The 19235-nt window shown below is 36.9% G+C and overlaps 1 protein-coding gene across 1 annotated transcript in view; it reads left to right on the top strand.

The window, feature by feature from the left end:
- The window catches only part of LOC113070973 (adhesion G protein-coupled receptor B2), a gene marked incomplete at its 3' end in the record, with an annotated part of 106893 nt that overhangs the window by 36567 nt on the left and 51091 nt on the right, over nucleotides 1–19235 (top strand). Inside the window, exon 6 of the mRNA XM_026244327.1 lies at nucleotides 342–471. Coding sequence (XP_026100112.1) covers nucleotides 342–471 — 130 coding nt within the window. The remainder of the gene's footprint in view (nucleotides 1–341; nucleotides 472–19235) is intronic.

The following is a 19235-nucleotide window of genomic DNA, read 5'->3' on the forward strand; positions in this document are numbered from 1 at the left end:
CATGATTATACTGTAATTACAGTTTAGATATCAAAACTTTGAGTAAGAGGATGATGAAAGGTGGTAGTTATGGCATCGATGAGATCCTGAAAGTGTTTATGACAAGCAGATATTTGCTGAAAGGCTAGATGAATAGGGAGGAAGGCCCATTATAAAAGCAAGGCCAGTGGACTTGAGGGCCATTGTGGCTGAGAGCATTTGGAGTAGGGTTGTCATCAACTAGTTTTCATGGCGCTATACAACACACAACAGTCTCTCTCTCTCATGGAATGATCTAATTAATTCATTCTTCTTTTCTTTTTTTTCTGTTTGTGTGTGTTGTCACTATATCCTATCAACAGAGAGGCTGGCGAAGAAAACTGGGACGCTGAGAGCTGCCAAACGCTCCCATCGCCAGCAGTCTCCCAGACCAAATGTCTGTGCAGCAAGCTGTCCACCTTTGCAGTGTTAGCGCAGAAAGCTAAAGAACCGGTGAGTGCTATCTTTACCTTTCCACACCACCCTTCACCTCTCAGTGTCTGATTGGTACAGGGCCTACCTGACCTAGACCTTGGCGAAATTTGTCTTACGTATAACATATGCTGCCATCCATTGATAATATTGTTATCAAACATTGTTTAAAGTGCTTGGTTGCTTTCTAGAAGGTCAGTATCCTGTCTGTTCCACATATGCTAGATACTACATCTAAAGAATGATCAAAAACTATGTGTTCTTTGGTAATTATCTTGTTGTTAAGATTTCTTAAAGGTAGGGGCATACCATTGTGACCATCTGGTCCATTGCTGTGATATTCCATGTGATCTTGCCTCCATAGTGTGAGGGTTTTGTATAAAAGCAGATGGTGGACCAGGTGTTTAATATATTATTGTATGCATAATGCGTCAAGGTTTGTCTATCTTGGGATTTTTCCCAGGTATAGATTGAAAGCACTGATGCACAGCAGTGTTGTTGTTTTTTCTTTGGTTGGGAATATTATTCTCAATAAAGTAGTGGTTATCAGAGTGTGAGGTGTTAGGGGAAATGATGATAACAAAATACATCTCTGTTTAAAAAATTCATTTGTGACTGAAAAACAGTAAATAATAATGCGACTGAACCAATCAGCTCCGGTGAGCGTCAGCATTTTCTACTTAAACTGTTTTTTTTTTTTTTTTTTTTCAAAACATAAAGTAATGTCCCACAGGCATATTTGTTGATTCCTTAAACGCAATGTTCACTCACTGCTTAAAACACCGGAGTTTTGTTCAGTGCCGAGTTCCAATCCAACATCACAAATCATCTGATTATAACAATGTATGGACACAATGTAAATGAGAATTTTATTGTGCAGGGTAGTCGGTATGATTGATTGTAATGGATCTTTGTAACAGCTTTTGATTATTAAGGGAGTTTGCAAATGTGATATTGATTTAATGTTCATCAAAGTTATTATTGAAATCTCCTTCAATGTGTCTCCTTGCTCCAGCACTTTACATTTAATTATTTAATTGCTTTAATATACATTCAACATTTCAATGAACAAGAAGTTAATATTAAACGACTTACGTTGTCTGACTGCAACACTATTGGCCAAATTTCTCTCAATTTTTGCAACTAAAATAGTTTCAAACAAAGTCACAGCTGAGCTGCTGTACATCTCCAAACAAACAAAACAGCGTTTTAAAATTAATCTAGTGAGTCATTGATTAAATTACCTATTCGTAAAGACTTGCTTCATCCCTGAATGTATCAGCCATTCGAACGAATCAATTGAATGAAGGATTCAGTGATCAAATTAGTGATATGCCGCCGCCTACTGATTCTAATCAGCCTGTTAGAATTATTTTTGAAGGATCATGTGACATGATGCTGAAAGGTATATCCAAGTTCTAGAACAACATATGCTCCCACCAGACGTCGTCTCTTTCAGGGAAGACCTTGCATTTTCCAACATGACAATGTCAGACCACATACTGCATTGACTACAACATCATGGCTGCCTAGAAGAAGGATCCGGGTACCGAAATGGCCAGCCTGCAGTCCAGATCTTTCACCCATAGAAAACATTTGGTGCATCATAAAGAAGACGATGCAATAAAGAAGACCTGAGACAGTTGAACAACTAGAAGCCTGTATTAGACAAGAATGGGACAACATTGAGCAATTTGTCTCCTCGGTCCCCAGACGTTTGCAGACTGTTATAAAAAGAAGAAGGGATGCGACACAGTGGTAAACATGGCCTTATCCCAACTTTTTTGAGATGTGTTGATGCCATGAAATTTAAAATCAACTTATTTTTCCTTAAAATTATACATTTTCTCAGTTAAAACATTTGATATATGTCATCTATGATGTATTCTGAATAAAATATTGACATTTGAAACTTCCACATCATTGCATTCTGTTTTTATTCACAATTTGTACAGTGTCCCAACTTTTTTTGGAATTGGGTTCGTAGCTATTCCATTGACATGTTCCTAAACATGAATAGTGGTAAATGGCTAAACCTCTTTAGCTTTTGTTTATCTTATTTATTTTAGTACAAGCTAATGTTTTGAGTCCCTAGTGAGTAGATATTCGTTGACTCTGAGAGCACTAGACACTAAGCACTGTATCTGTGACGTGGCTTTTAGCTATCCAGGTTAATGGCTCGTGATGGCACTTGTTATATTGACCCTCTGCCTTCTTTTCACTTAATGGAAGTGAGAGCTGCTCAGACCTCACTGTTCCAAGACTGTCCTGTACATCTCTCTCTCTCTCTCTCTCTCTCTCTCTCTCTCTCTCTCTCTCTCTCTCTCTGTCTCTCTCTATTTTTATCTATATTTCTCTATCTACATATGTATCTCTGTCCCTTTTGATTGTTTCCTCTCTTACTTCCTCCCCTTGTCTCTACTGCGTCACCAATGAAAGGATACTAACCCAGTTTAGTTTAGCTGAGTGTTTTTCATCTGAAAGCACCCACATTACAGTGATAGTTATTCATGGCAAGCAAAGAGGATGCTGGGAGATGGAGAATAGCCCTAAGGAATGAGCAAAGTGGGGCGGAGAGTAGAGCCAGAGGCTAGTCACAGTCACAGAGGAGCTAGACCAAACGCTGCTGGCGGCCACCACCACTGACACCAGCTAAAGACAGCATGCCGGGCAGACACACACATGCAGAGAAAGAGGAGAGAGAGAGAGAGCGAGAATAGCACTGCCCATCAGGCAGAGTACTGCACAGTCAGGGCACTGAGCTATGGGTACATGGAGGCAAGGTGGATCCAATGCCAGATCTAAAAACTGCAGAGCTAAAAGAAATACTAAAATAAAAAAGAACAAAAAGAAGAGGAGAGAATATTTTAAAATCAGAACTCATGTTTACTAATTCACTCATAATAGAAGACTACTAAAGTGTGTCTATTCAAAGTCTACTGCTTTGTTTATGAGACAAAGTGCATTCTAAATAAAATGTATTATTTAGATGATATAAAAATATACCATTATAAAGAGCTTTTGATCAAAAGTGACAGTAAAGTCATTTACTTTTATAAAGGCATTTAGGAATCCTGAAAAAAAAAAAAAAAAAAAAACACAATTTCCACTAAAATACTAAGCAGCACAACCGTTTTGATAAAAATAAGTAAACATTTCTTAAACAGCAAATCGGCATTTTAGAATGATTTTAGAAGAGTAATGTAACCCTAAAGATTACTTATGTAATGGTTGCTGAAAATTCAGCTTTGCCGTCACAGGAATGCATTTTATTATAAAGTATATAAATAGGACAAAAAAATTGTAAATTAAAATTTCACAATTAAAAGAACCAAATACTTAAGCTGCTTCAGTCTGTGTGCATTTAATTTATTTAATAGATGAGTTTCACAATTTGAACTTTCCAGACCTGAACTGACGTACAATCCAGTCATTGTAGAGACTGTGCACCTGCAAAGGGCAAAGCGGCTCTGCAGTTACTCCACTGGTAAACCAACTGAAGTTATATTGGCAGTTACAACTAAATTGAACATCTCTGTTGTCCTAAACCTGTATTATTATATTTTTTTTTTTTATATGACATACATTTTGCATGTCACTGTTCTTAAAATATGCTGTGCCATTTCTGAACATGTTGCTTCCTTATAGAGTAGAAAAGTGACAAGCAGGGGTAAAATTATAACTGACGGCTCATATCTGTCACCTAGACCTAAAGCTGTAGGTCAGTGTTTCCAATCGACATTTATCAATTATTGTCCCTCATTATGACGTCAGTGTCTGGCTATTGGCTTTTTCGAGAGTGCCTGGTGACATTTGGAAGTGCTGAGTAAAGACTATTAGCAAACAGTCTCCACCCATTAGACTGGCTCTGCATGGGTCATCACATCTCCATCAGCGATCTGAATGTTCTCATGCAACTTAGCACTGTCAAGAAAAAAAAAAAAAAAAAAAAAAAAACGGATACAATCTGTGTTCCAAAATCTAGTTTGCTGCCTATATAGGCACCATTTTTAGGCCTTATACAGGAACTTCAAATGCAAAAAATGTTTCAAAGTGCAGTTTTCAAAATTGTGATTGCTTCTAAAACACCTCTGTTTGGAGGAAAACCCTCAGAAACCCTTATTTGGCATAACACAGATCCTCTCACAATGCCAGAGTGCTTTGCAAATACTTTGAGGGAGTTTTTTTTTTTTTTTTTTTTTTTTTTTTTGTTATTGTTGTTACTAACACACTAAAATGTGTTACTAGAAAATCAAATTTAAGTCCAGTATGTATGTATGTGCTTGTTTTACATTTGCACATTGTCATTATAACACCATGCTAAGTACAGAGTATAGTGTTAATCAAGTATCTTTTCCACTTCAAGTAAAGAGAGCTACTTTTGTGTAGTTTGAGAGACCATATTAAGAAAATTGTTTAAAATCAGCCATATACAGGTGCATCTCAATATATTAGAATGTCGTGGAAAAGTTCATTTCAGTAATTCATTTCAAATTGTGAAACTCATCTATTAAATAAATTAAATGCACACAGACTGAAGTAGCTTAAGTATTTGGTTCTTTTAATTGTGATGATTTTGGCTCAAAATGTTTTACAAACCCAACCAAAAAATAAATAAAAAATGAATATGGTGACATGCCAATCCGCTTATCAACAAGACACCTGCAAAAGTTTCCTGAGCCTTCAAAATGGTCTCTTAGTATAGTTCAATATTCTACAGAATCATGGGGAAGACTGCTGATCTGACAGTTGTCCAGAAGACAATCATTGACACCCTTCACAAGGAGGGTAAGCCACAAACATTCATTTCCAAAGAAGCTGGTTGTTCACAGAGAGCTGTATCCAAGCATGTTAACAGAAAGTTGAGTGGAATGAAAAAGTGTGGAAGAAAAGGATGCACAACCAACCGAGAGAACTGCAGCCTTATGAGGATTGTCAAGCAAAATCAATTCAAGAATTTAATTGAACTTCACAAGGAATGCACTGAGGCTGGGGTCAAGGCATCAAGAGCCACCAAGGAATTTGGCTAAAGTTGTCATATTCCTATTGTTATGCCACTCCTGAACAACAGACAATGTCAGAGGCATCTTACCTGGGCTAAGGAGAAGTAATAGACTGTTGCCATTGGTCCAAAGACCTCTTTTAAGATGAGAGCAAGTTTTCTAATTATTTTGGAAACCAAGGTCCTAGAGTCTGGAGGAAGGGTGGAGAAGCTCATAACCCAAGTTGCTTGACTGGCCAGCAAACTTACCAGGCCTGAACCCCATAGAGAATGGGGTATTTTCAAGAGGAAAATGAGAAACAATAGACCAAAAATGCAGATGAGCTAAAGGCCACTGTTAAAGAAACCTGGGCTTCCATACAACCTCAGCAGTGCCACAAACTGATCACCTCCATGCAATGCCAAATTTAGGCAGTAATTAAAGCAAAGGGAGCCACTACCAAGTATTGAGTACATGTACAGTAAATGAACATACTTTTCAGAAGACAAATCTAAAAAAATATATATTTTTATTTATTTATTTATTTATTTTTACTGGTCTTTATGAAGCATTGTAATTTGCTTCGATTTGTGTGTGATAATTTTTTGGGGGGATAGTTTAGTGGGTATCATACCCAGACATAGTTAAGATAATGTGACAGCTCTAGCCCCTGTCCTCAAGAGGAAGAGGGAAAGATACAATGTTTTATAGCAAATAACAGAGAGACAGATGGATTAAACCTTCATGTTTAATCGAGAAGAGAGTAAGGGTGGAAAGTGGCATAAGTTTTCATTACAGGCAATCCTTAGTATAGCTGCTATCACCCACTGATCCTGTTGATCCCCCTGCTGTCTTCTCCAAAGAGCAAAACACTGCTATTTACTAAGGTTAGAGGTCTGTTTTATTTAAAACAGAGCTTTTATTTAAGCCAGTGCTTTTTTTCTTACAGTATATGGTTATCATGCTTGCCTCATAGTATGCATAACTCTGTGCTGATCAGTTACTCAGTGATGGATGATGGGAGTTGTTGGCATAGAGAATATAGCGGCTTCTTTAGGCCATAACAATTTGTCACCTGTCAGTTTTCCCATGCTTCTGATTCATCGTCACACAGGATTAAACTAGAGGCACTCAAGCACAGACAAAGACACACATGACAGAGCACTCTAAGATCCGGTGTGATTACCCCCTTTAGCACAGACACACGCATGCGCCCATTTTAAACATGTAGGCCTACCTGCCCTGCATACTAACATGCTTGCTGTCTGGTTGGATGAAGGACAGAGGTCTTTCTCTCGGTATCAGGGAATCTAGTGTTGCAATTTGCCTCAGGCTTGTTGACCAATCTTGCTACTCCTGTATACAGACAAACAGAAGCACAGATAAATACCTGTTTTATGGAGATAAACATTATGTCTGCAGGATATCTCTTCCACAGAGTGTAACTTTAACTGCCCTGTAAGACATTGGGATTTCTAAGGCTGTTCAGTAGTTCTAGATGTATAGTTCTCATAGGGTCTTACATATCTCACCCTATCTGTGTTTCATTCTTTTTCAAGTAGTTTGAGATAATGGATGCAGAGATATTTGAATTGCAAAAATTAATGTCCTTTTTTCTGTACAATTCCTTTTTTTTTTTTTTAAACAGCTCTAAAGGTCAGTTAACATCACTCTGAAGCAGCAAAGTCTGTTGAAACAGCTTTTACAGTGTTTTCAAGGCAGAACTGTTTTGATGTTTCTCAAACATTGTTTTTTTCCTCTCTTCAATTTGATGCAATTAATTCAGCTCACACTGTTTTACACACACACTCTATTCCAACTATCTTTTGCAGACAACTTCAGCCTTAAGTGTGCTAACTATTTTTGTTTTTTACAAACTTTAAGAAATCTAAAATTAAAATGTGAAATTTCCTTTTGACATATATTATTAGAATGTTCACCATTCAAACCAGATTGCATTTGCATTTAGCATTTTAATTGGTCTTCTATTCTGCAATTATTTGCATACTAAAAAAGTAATTGGTTTTCGTTCTCCTTCACACGGCAAAGACGTCACCGATGCAGTCCTATATTAGTATTATTAATATATTATTAGTAATACTAATAATATAATTGTTTGTTTTTATTAATATTTTAAACAGCAGTTTTTCTTTCTTTTTTTTCTTTTCTTTTTAATTAATTGTGGGATATTTTAAACATTTTAACCATTAGATACCAAAGAGATGAATGAAATGAAACATGGGGAGTTTGCCAGCACCAAATAGGTAAATGCTAATAAGCGTGCAGTCCCTCGCAGTGAAATGCTAGACACTGTTTGCATGTTTCTCATTAACACATGTGTAATACCCCTAGTGTAAGTCCCTTCTGTGGTGATGCGATTTCTCACATAGCATAGCTGTTCTCCTGGGTGATAAACATCCCAGCTCATTTTTGTAAGGAGAGCTGTCCCTTCTTGCATGTTCATTTAATACCCAATTACAGGATTTAAACCGGTTTATTCTACAGCAAATTTTCATATAATGCTGTTCCAAATGCTTGTTGACATTAGCGACACACAAGCAAGCTCTTGGGTCATCCTGTTTTGGGAAGCCCCTGGTAGGTTTGGAGCCTGATGATTGATCAGCGCCCTGTTTTGGGCTTTATGCGCCCATCGCCTCCCTGACAAACAGTCCCGCCACTCTGCGATTCTCTCCCAACTTCAAAGATAACAAGAGTCCAGGGAACTTGATAGCGTTAGCAAATGCTAAAATTACAGTCGTGTCTCCTGATGTGGGTAGAGACTGGGTGAATCAGGTGGAGCGCTGTGGCATGCATCCAAACAGCAGATCGAGGCTTGGTCTCGAAGGTTTCAGGGCTTAGATGAGGGAATGTTACACCTAGGAGAGTTTCAACTGTTAGATTAATGCCAAGTCTGACTAAGTTTGTGTTAGGTTTTTCTTGTTTTCCCTTGTCCTCGCTCCCTTGTTCCACTAAGTGCATTTCCTATTGTCATAATGAGTTATTACACAGCGAGAAGGAACGGGAAGAGGAGAGATCAGGGATAAATGGTGGCTGTGCAGTGTGTGAGGCTGGATAAGTAGGTTAAAGTGCCTGGGATGAAAATGCTTTTAAAGAACAAGTCTTATGGTATGGATGCAAGTTCTCTGTGGACGTGGTAAATTATCATATAGGCCCTCATTGGGTGACATTTGCGATTAAATATCACCCCATATCACCAGAATGATGGAGTCAGATTGAAAGTGAGAGTTTGAGAGTCAATTAGGTCCAGTTTAGAGTTAAAAAGATGTGTATGTGGCTCATATGGAAGAAGGGTTCTGAATTATTTGTGAGTGAGTTTAATGGAAAAGCATTAGTATGAAATTTAGTGCCTTTTGTAAATGATCTGATTGAAATAAAGTATTACTATATATTTACATGTGGTATGTTATCATGTGATAAAACTAGATCACTCACAGTGTGATGAACAAAGTGTCCCACAATGGAAGCATATTACATTTACATTTATTCAATTAGCAGACATTTTTATCCAAAGCGACTTACAATTGAGGAATACAGCAAAGCGATTCATCACAGGAAGTGCTCGTAATGCAAAGTTTCAGACATTGTTCAGATTAGTACAGGTACTAGACAAAAAGAAAGCACATTTGTTTTTGTTTTTTGTAGTTTTTTATTTATATATTTATTTATTTACTATTTTAGGATGCAGTCAAATGCTGACAAAAGAGATGAGCATTAAGCTGTCACTTGAAAATTGTTAGGGATACAGCCTTCCGTATGGGAGTGGAAAGATCATTCCACAAGCCAGGAACGGTGAATGAAAATGTTCTGGAAAGTGGTTTTGTGCCTCTCTGTGATGGTACCACAAGGTTTCGCTCACAAGCAGATCACAGGCTTCTGGAGGGGATGTAGATTCGTAAGAGTGAGTGGAAGTAGGAGGGTGCTGAGCATGTGGCTGTTTTATATGCAAGCGTCAGTGTCTTGAATAAAATTTTGACTAACTCTATAATTAGATTATTATATTAGATTAGGATTAGTAAAATCAGTTGACATTATAGCTACTTACAGTCAGTAGAATGTGGATTGGTGGGCCATCAAAATAAAGTGTTCCTTCAATTGGTTTTGAAAAAAGTCTCATGCTCACAAAGGCTGTACTTATTAGATCAAAGCCAGTAAAGCCAGTAAAAACTAAAGGCTGAATTTGCCATCACCTATTACTCCAGTCTTCAGTGTCGCATGATCCTTCAGAAATCATCCTAATATGCTGAGTTGATGCTCAAGAAACATATCTCATTGAGAAAACATTTGTTTTTGCAGCATTTTACATTAATTTGATAAATAGAACAGATTTTTTTTTTTTTTCGTAGTAATTTACTTTGAAACTGAATAATGTCTTATCAGTGCATGAATCCTTGGGAATGACATAAAAAAAAAAAAAAAAAAAAAAAAAAAAAATTATATATATATATATATATATATATATATATATATATATATATATATATATATATATATATATATATATATATATATATATATATATATATATATGAGTACAGTATATGAAAATAAAAAAAGCACAGAAAAAAGCACAATGTGAAAATATTGAAATACAGTTACCATGCATTCACACCGATGCCATCGAGAGCTTCAAAAATCGATCTGGCCATGCTTCCAACAATGCTATAGAAATATTTGTGGATGCTATGACGTAGAACAAATGCTTATCTTGTATTTAAAGTAGCCGCAAAGCAAACAAGCTTGTTGATCTTGTGAAGACTGACAAAAAGCAGGGCAACATTACAAGTTAACCTCATGAAATATTGTTGTGGACGAAGTATTAAGATCATTTACCTAATAATGTATAAATCACTAATACTACACTGTAAAAATACTCTGATACAAGTTAAAGCCCTGCCTTGAAAATGTTACTTAAGTGAGTGCGTATAAACATTACTTAATACAGTATTGTTCAAAATAATAGCAGTACAATGTGACTAACCAGAATAATCAAGGTTTTTCGTATTTTTTTTATTGCTACGTGGCAAACAAGTTACCAGTAGGTTCAGTAGATTCTCAGAAAACAAATGAGACCCAGCATTCATGATATGCACGCTCTTGAGGCTGTGCAATTGGGCAATTAGTTGAATTAGTTGAAAGGGGTGTGTTCAAAAAAATAGCAGTGTGGCATTCAAACACTGAGGTCATCAATTTTGTGAAGAAACAGGTGTGAATCAGGTGGCCCCTATTTAAGGATGAAGCCAACACTTGTTGAACATGCATTTGAAAGCTGAGGAAAATGGGTCGTTCAAGACATTGTTCAGAAGAACAGCGTACTTTGATTAAAAAGTTGATTAGAGAGGGGAAAACCTATAAAGAGGTGCAAAAAATGATAGGCTGTTCAGCTAAAATGATCTCCAATGCCTTAAAATGGAGAGCAAAACCAGAGAGACGTGGAAGAAAACGGAAGACAACCATCAAAATGGATAGAAGAATAACCAGAATGGCAAAGGTTCAGCCAATGATCACCTCCAGGATGATCAAAGACAGTCTGGAGTTACCTGTAAGTACTGTGACAGTTAGAAGACGTCTGTGTGAAGCTAATCTATTTTCAAGAATCCCCCGCAAAGTCCCTCTGTTAAAAAAAAGGCATGTGCAGAAGAGGTTTCAATTTGCCAAAGAACACATCAACTGGCCTAAAGAGAAATGGAGGAACATTTTGTGGACTGATGAGAGTAAAATTGTTCTTTTTGGGTCCAAGGGCCACAGGCAGTTTGTGAGACGACCCCCAAACTCTGAATTCAAGCCACAGTACACAGTGAAGACAGTGAAGCATGGAGGTGCAAGCATCATGATATGGGCATGTTTCTCCTACTATGGTGTTGGGCCTATTTATCGCATACCAGGGATCATGGATCAGTTTGCATATGTTAAAATACTTGAAGAGGTCATGTTGCCCTATGCTGAAGAGGACATGCCCTTGAAATGGTTGTTTCAACAAGACAATGACCCAAAACACACTAGTAAATGGGCAAAGTCTTGGTTCCAAACCAACAAAATTAATGTTATGGAGTGGCCAGCCCAATCTCCAGACCTTAATCCAATTGAGAACTTGTGGGGTGATATCAAAAATGCTGTTTCTGAAGCAAAACCAAGAAATGTGAATGAATTGTGGAATGTTGTTAAAGAATCATGGAGTGGAATAACAGCTGAGAGGTGCCACAAGTTGGTTGACTCCATGCCACACAGATGTCAAGCAGTTTTAAAAAAACTGTGGTCATACAACTAAATATTAGTTTAGTGATTCACAGGATTGCTAAATCCCAGAAAAAAAAAATGTTTGTACAAAATAGTTTTGAGTTTGTACAGTCAAAGGTAGACACTGCTATTTTTTTGAACACACCCCTTTCAACTAATTGCCCAATTGCACAGCCTTAAGAGCGTGCATATCATGAATGCTGGGTCTTGTTTGTTTTCTGACAATCTACTGAACCTACTGGTAACTTGTTTGCCACGTAGCAATAAAAAATATACTAAAAACCTTGATTATTCTGGTTAGTCACATTGTACTGCTATTATTTTGAACAATACTGTATAAGTATAATAACGAAAATGTATTTAAAGGTTAAAAAGTGAACTGAGACTATTATACTATTATTTATTATATCATTAGATTATTATTCCTATAATGTCAATGCACATCAGCAGCTCACCAGGAACACCAACAATCTCAGACACCTACGCAAACAGGGACACGTTGTAGATCACTGGGACAATCACAGGGATAATCAACCTCTAATTCACTTTTCTTGGGAAATAATGTGATCGGAACCAAAGTTAACAGAACTGCGTTCTCTGGAATCCTCTCAGTCGGTGGACTTCTACGTTCTGATTCGTTGCCGCCGAACGGTGTCAAAGCTCATTATCTATTTTCAATTATCTCATTATCAATATATCGGAACTTATTGCTAAATATTTTAAAATAATATTTTATTTTATTGTTTAATCTTTTATTCAGCAAAGTCACATTCAATTGATCAGGTAACATAATGTATAATCCTACACAAGATTTCTATAAAAAAAAAGACAAAAAAAAAATGCTTTCTATTCACCTACTTTCTATTAATCAAAGACTCCTAATAATTATTACACCACAACTGTTTTCAACATTGATAATAAAAAAAAAATAAAAAAAAATAAGCAACAAATCAGCATATTTGAATGATTTCAGAAGATTCATGTGACACTGAAGACTGGACGAGACTGCTGAAAATGGTAGTCTGCCATCTGACAAAAAACTTTTCTATAGAGAAAACAAATGTGATTTTTGCTTTCAAAACCAGGCTTTTTTACTCTATTCTCACAGAGGCTTATATTCTGTACATACACTCCTAGGGCTTCAGAGTTTTCAGTTTCACATTAGGAGCAATCCTCTCATCTACTCTGCCAATGGCATTTCTGTGGAAGAGACAGCATCTATAGTAATTTTCCAGGCTGCTGGCATACTAAAATTGTGAAAATGGCCAAACCGAAACCGGCAGAGGCATAATGTTGGCAATTAATATGCCAGGGACAATAGGCTAAGCAAAATCTGAAAGTGAAGGTTGGCAGCATCTCTCCTAGTGCCACCTGTTACACCTGCATCTGCCAGTTTCAGTAAAAACACTGCTGCCACACCTTCACCCGCACTGAGCTCTCACTCGCTAAGCATTTTTTTTTTCTTTGCCTACTTTTCGTTGTTACACAAACACTCTCACAAGTTTACAGAGAACAGATGTGCACACATAGATGTGCACACATAGATACGCACGGTATGCATTGTTGGTAGGCCAGTGCCACAACCCAAACACAAGCTTTAAGGATCTTTGTGCACAAAGGCTGTTTAGTCATGAATGCTTTGTGTGGAAGCCTGACCGGTCCACACCAGGAGGCCAATTGAGCTGTAAGTGCATGAATGAGGACTTCATATTCAAGCCAATTTACAGCTTGTTCTAACCAGCTGCAAGCTTTATAAACGCAAACCTGTACCCATTTCAGGCTTATTAAGAATAAATTTATATTAAGGATATTCAGTGTTATTTATTTGCTTCTCTGCCATGGCTTTTTAAAGCCATCGTGTCAAGTGTTTTGGTCTCAGAGAAGAGCTGATTAAGCTGACTGAAAATCAAAAGATTTGTTTTTAATAGAAATGCTACATAAAGAGAGGGTTTTGTCTATAGAAACAGACCCGTGTGTCGTGGCACTAGAGAGTGATAAATTATTGCTGGTCATTTCAACTATATTTATGACTCAATTTAACCTAATATTGAGTATTAGACCATGTGCAGTGGGGTCAGAATATAGTTGCTGTTAAATGAAAAACAAATATTTGTTGGTTACTAAACCAATAAGCAAATCAATGACACTGAGCACATGAACTGAGGCGAAATGTCAGATTTTCAAATATTTATAATACATTGAAGTACAAGATGCTCTTCAGAAACAATTAGCATTCATGTTAAAGTTTAAATTAAACGTATTATTATTCATTCATTTATTTTCATGGATAATTTATTTAACAGTACACATTGTTTCAAAGCAGGTTTACAGAAAATCATGACTGTAATGTGTATAATATGTTAATATATTTATGTATTATAGTTGGATTTAGCAGATTAGAGCTGGACAAAAATATATTTACATTTTGCTATGATATAAATTTAGAATATAACTATTTATGTTGGTGTATATAAAAAGTTGGATATCCAACTTTATATACAATATATATAGAGAGAGAGAGAGAGAGAGAGAGAGAGCTGTGTGATAATACAGCTTGTAAACAATCACACAGCATAGATTTGCTAAATGTGACCACAAAACCAAAAGTCTTAAGTGTAAACTTTTCGAAATTGAGATTTATACACTATTGCTAAAAATATACCCCAGCGACTTAAGACTTTAGAGGTTTTGTGGTCCAGGGTTACAAACTGTATATATTTTCTAAATTATGACAATTGAGGCAATTGAGATTTACTATATAGAACACACTGCTTACTGTGAGTGTACTGTATATGTCCAGTGAAGATTGGAAATATTATTTTGTTTATTTAAAATTATTTTCTTTAAATTATTTACAGGAGCATCTCAATAACTCAAATTGTGAAACGTGTGTATTAAATGAATTGAAAGCACACAGACTAAAGTGGTTTAAGTTTTTGGTTCTTTTAATTGTGTTGATTTTGGCTCACATTTAACAAAAAGCCACCAATTCACTATCTGAACCTCATAAGACCAATAGTAATAATAATATTAATAATAATAATAATAATAATTATATATATATATATATATATATATATATATATATATATATATATATATATATATATATATATATATATATATATATATATATATATATATTTAGTGAATTGTTGGCCTTCTGGAAAGTATGTCCATGTACTCTATATGTACTAAATACTTGGTAGTGGCTCATTTTCCTTTAACTACTGCCTTAATTCGGTTTGGCATGGAGGTGATCAGTTTGTGGCACTGCTGAGGTGTTATGGAAGCCCATAACATTGGCCTTTAGCTCATCTGCATTTTTCAGTCTATTGTTTCTCATTTTCCTCTTGACAATACCCCATTCTCTATGGGGTCCAGGCCTGGTAAGTTTGCTGGCCAGTCAAGCAACTTGGGTTATGAGCTTCTCCACCTTTCCTCCAGACTCTAGGACCTTTGTTTCCAAATGAAATAGAAAACTTGAAAACTCTGAAAAGAGCACTGTGGACCAATGGCAACAGTCCAGTTCTTCTTCTCCTTAGCACAGGTAAGATGCCTCTGACACTGCCTCTATCTGCTGTTAAGGAGTGGTTTAACAAGATGAATACAACAACTGTAGCCAAATTCCTTGACACGTCTGTGAGTGGTGGCTCTTGATACCTTGACCCCAGCATCAGTCCATTTCTTGTGAAGTTCACTCAAATTCTTGAATCCATTTTGCTTGACCATCTTCATAAGGTTGCAGTTCTCTTGGTTTGTTGTGCATCTTTTTCTTCCACACTTTTTCCTTCCACTCAACTCTGTGTTAACATGCTTAGATACAGCACTCTGTGAACAGCCAGCTTCTTTAGCAATGAATGTTTGTGGCTTACCCTCCTTGTGAAAGGTGTCAGTGATTGTCTTCTGGATAACTGTCAGATCAGCAGTCTTTGCCATGATTGTGTATCCCAGTGAACCAAACTGAGAGACCATTTTGAAGGCTCACAAAACCTTTGCAGTTGTTTTGAGTTGATAAGCTGATTGGTATGTAACCATATTATAATTTGTGAATTGGTGGGGTTTTGTTAAATGTGAGCCAAAATCATCACAATTTAAAGAACCAATGACTTAAACTAATTCAGTTTGCATTAAATTTATTTAATAAATACATAAAGTTGAATTACTGAAATATATGAACTTTTCCACGACATTCTAATTTATTTAGATTCACCTGTAAATTAATTTAGATTAAATTAATTTATTTACTTTTTTTATTAGTAAACTGTGAAGCATTTTCATGAGTGTTCTCAGACTCGGAACCCCACTGTATGAATAGGATTTATACTGTCTAGTTCGAAAGAATTATCTTGGTGTTCTATACTTAACTCCATTTGTGAGAGTCCTTCTGTTCAGCATGAAGTCCGTGGAGAATGAGATGAACAAACTGACGGAGAGGTTAAGCCTTTAGCTGGACATCACATATGGCTAGATTCTGTCTCAACAAGCCCTAGCTGACCCCTAATACAACTGAAGCTGTGAAGCTTGACAGATCACACAGACTGAAAGGTTGCATGCGTCTCATGTTAAGCTTCTAGTTTTCTGATTTTCTTGTTGTTCCAGCATGTACTATTGCTGTTAAATAACACAATTTCTGTGGGATTTTCTTGTGACATCATGTATGCAATCTATCTATATTCTTCTCCATTCAGATCAGTAAGTTCACTCTAAAATGAAAATTCTGTCATCTTTTAATCACCCTCATGATGGTTACAAAATGTTTCAACCATACGGTTTTGGTTACCCATTTTGGTTACACACTGAGACATTTCTCAAAATATATCCTTTATGTTCCACAGAAAGAAAGTCATTCATACAGGTTTGAGACGATGTGATCAAATTTTGACAACATTTTCATTTTTGGATGAACTGTCCCTTTAACAGCTATGAAAGTACCCAACCTGATGCTGTGTCCCTGATTGCAGGAGATTTTAATCATCCCAACCTGCAGACAGTTCTTTAGAAATATTACCAGCGTGCCTCCTGCCCTGAAAGAATGTTCTTGATTACTGCCACACCACTATCGCATATTAACTGCTTGTGCTTCCTATCTTAAGAACCTGAAGAGGAAGAATGTGTCCACAGGAACATATGATGCAGGAGCTGATGAAGTGGTGTGGGAACTTGAACTATGCTTGTCTGTGATTCTAGTCCATGTAGTATGAGATGAGTCCAGCTTAAAGGAACACTCCACCGTTTTTTGAAATAGGGCTTATTCACATTATTTCCTACATTTAGATAGGTGGACAAATGCATTTTTGTGTCAGTGCATGCATTGTTTTGGTTTGACTGGGTCGGCGTTAGCTTAGCTTAGCACAATGAATGGAATCCTTTGTTGCCAGCTAGCATGGCCTGAGTAAAAGTGATCAAAAAAATAAAAAAAACCCACCTAATTACTTCTTGTGGCCTGCGTATTCACAACGAGTACAAATAGCGATCCAGATTAACACTAGGCGATTTCCTAGGCATATATTGACTTGGGACTATATTATGGGGAAGCACAGAAGAAAGCACTGCTACTTCGGCGCAGAGATATCACGCAACACATGAAAACATCAACTCTATGTGAATACAGGTATAATATGGGTCGATCTATACATGCGTCATGATTAAAATAATCACTTACTCTGTGGACAGCTGTCCATTTGGTCCATTCGGCGTGGGGAGTTTTTTCCAGTTCACTTTGTCACACCGGAAAAAAAAATCGAGTACTGCAGAATGGATCAGCGCCGTGAAATCCTCTGTAGATGTGACACAACTTCGGGCACGCTCATCTTGATCTGACGTGTTGAGCCTGGTCATCAATGGCAAAAACATGTCCCACTCTCTACAGCACAGACACTCTATTTCCGTCGGCATAGATTGGCATATTCCCCCACATTCACACCACCAGTTCATGTTGGCTCTCATCCTCACGTCCTCAGGCTGTTGAGCGATCGCAACTAATACACGCGCATATAAATTTCACTCGCGGCTGGCTTGACGGTGTTTTTCTGAAGTGCGGCTGGCTTGACCGCAGTCTCCTACTGTCGTTCTATTTCCAAAGCACGCAGCTCGTCTTCTGTAAACTCTGGTTCAAATAGGTATGGTTCTGGTTCTTGACTGTCTGAGAAGTCACCCTCTTCGTCTCTCTCAAAATCAGCCATGTTCATCGCCATTCGTGTACTGTAAGGAAAATAGCCAGGCAGCTACTATTCACGCCGGTATGTTGACGGAAGTCGCGGGATTTCATGTGTTGCGTGATATCTCTGCGCCTAAGCAGCAGTGCTTCGCCTGTGCTTCCCCATAATATAGTCCCAAGCCAATATCTGCCTAGGAAATCGCCTAGTGTTAATCTGGATCGCTATTTGTACTCGTTGTGAATACGCAGTCCACAAGAAGTAATTAGGTGTTTTTTTTTTTTGTTTTTTTGATCACTTTTACTCAGGCAATGCTAGCTGGCAACAAAGGATTCCATTCATTGTGCTAAGCTAAGCTAACGCCGACCCAGTCAAACCAAAACAATGCATGCACTGACACAAAAATGCATTTGCCCACCTATCTAAATGTAGGAAATAATGTGAATAAGCCCTATTTCAAAAAACGGTGGAGTGTTCCTTTAACGTTGTGTATATTTAACTGAACATTTCTGGTGTCTTGATCAAAACACATTCTGAAGCAATTTGTTGTCCTAACTTGAAATATCTCACTGTTAAATAAATATTCTACACATTCAGATCAAGAAAATACATTTTTGAACTAATATTAAGAGCTATGAAAGTACCTTCCCTGATTCTGTGTCCCTGATTGTGGAAGACTTTAATCATGCAACCAGCAGATGGTAGAAAGCTCTACAGATTTCCACTGAATTATTATTATCTCCCAAAAGCAGCACAGAAAATTCAAAAGAGAAGTGTGGATTTACTTTTTGGCCAAGGTATGACCTTTGCAAGGTCATCAGTAGTAATAAATGAGCCACACAAAAAAAAAAAAATTAACAAAGGTTTTCTAATATTTGTGCACCACAGTTTGTGGGGATATCTCATGTGTGAATCTGATATTAGTATTATTATTGTTGTTGTTTCAAAGAAAAATACTGTGACCTGTGTAATGATTACAGACTGATCCACTATAATGATTTGCTTTGAAGAGCTGGTGATGGGGCACATTAACATGGTGCTGTCTGAGTGATTAGACCCCCTGTAGTTCACATAACAATGTAACACGTCCAGCAAAAAGGCAATGTCTTGCGATCTTCATGCTGCACTGATTCAACAGGAAGGTATTAATGTCAAGATGTTATTGGACTTTATTGATAACAACACCACATTTAACACTGTCATTCCTTTCAGACTGGACAGAACACTCTTGTTTTTTTTTTTTGTTTTTTTTGATTTTTAAGATTGATGTATTTCTGCATTTGCACATTGCACTTGTCCATATAACATTAAATTGAACCCTGAACTGCACATTTATCTCAGTGGTAATATGAAGTTACACGGGTCTACCCGCAATTCTTGGTGGTAAGAC

The sequence above is a fragment of the Carassius auratus genome, unplaced genomic scaffold (assembly GCF_003368295.1).
Source record: "Carassius auratus strain Wakin unplaced genomic scaffold, ASM336829v1 scaf_tig00005520, whole genome shotgun sequence".
Classification (NCBI taxonomy): Eukaryota; Metazoa; Chordata; class Actinopteri; order Cypriniformes; family Cyprinidae; genus Carassius; species Carassius auratus.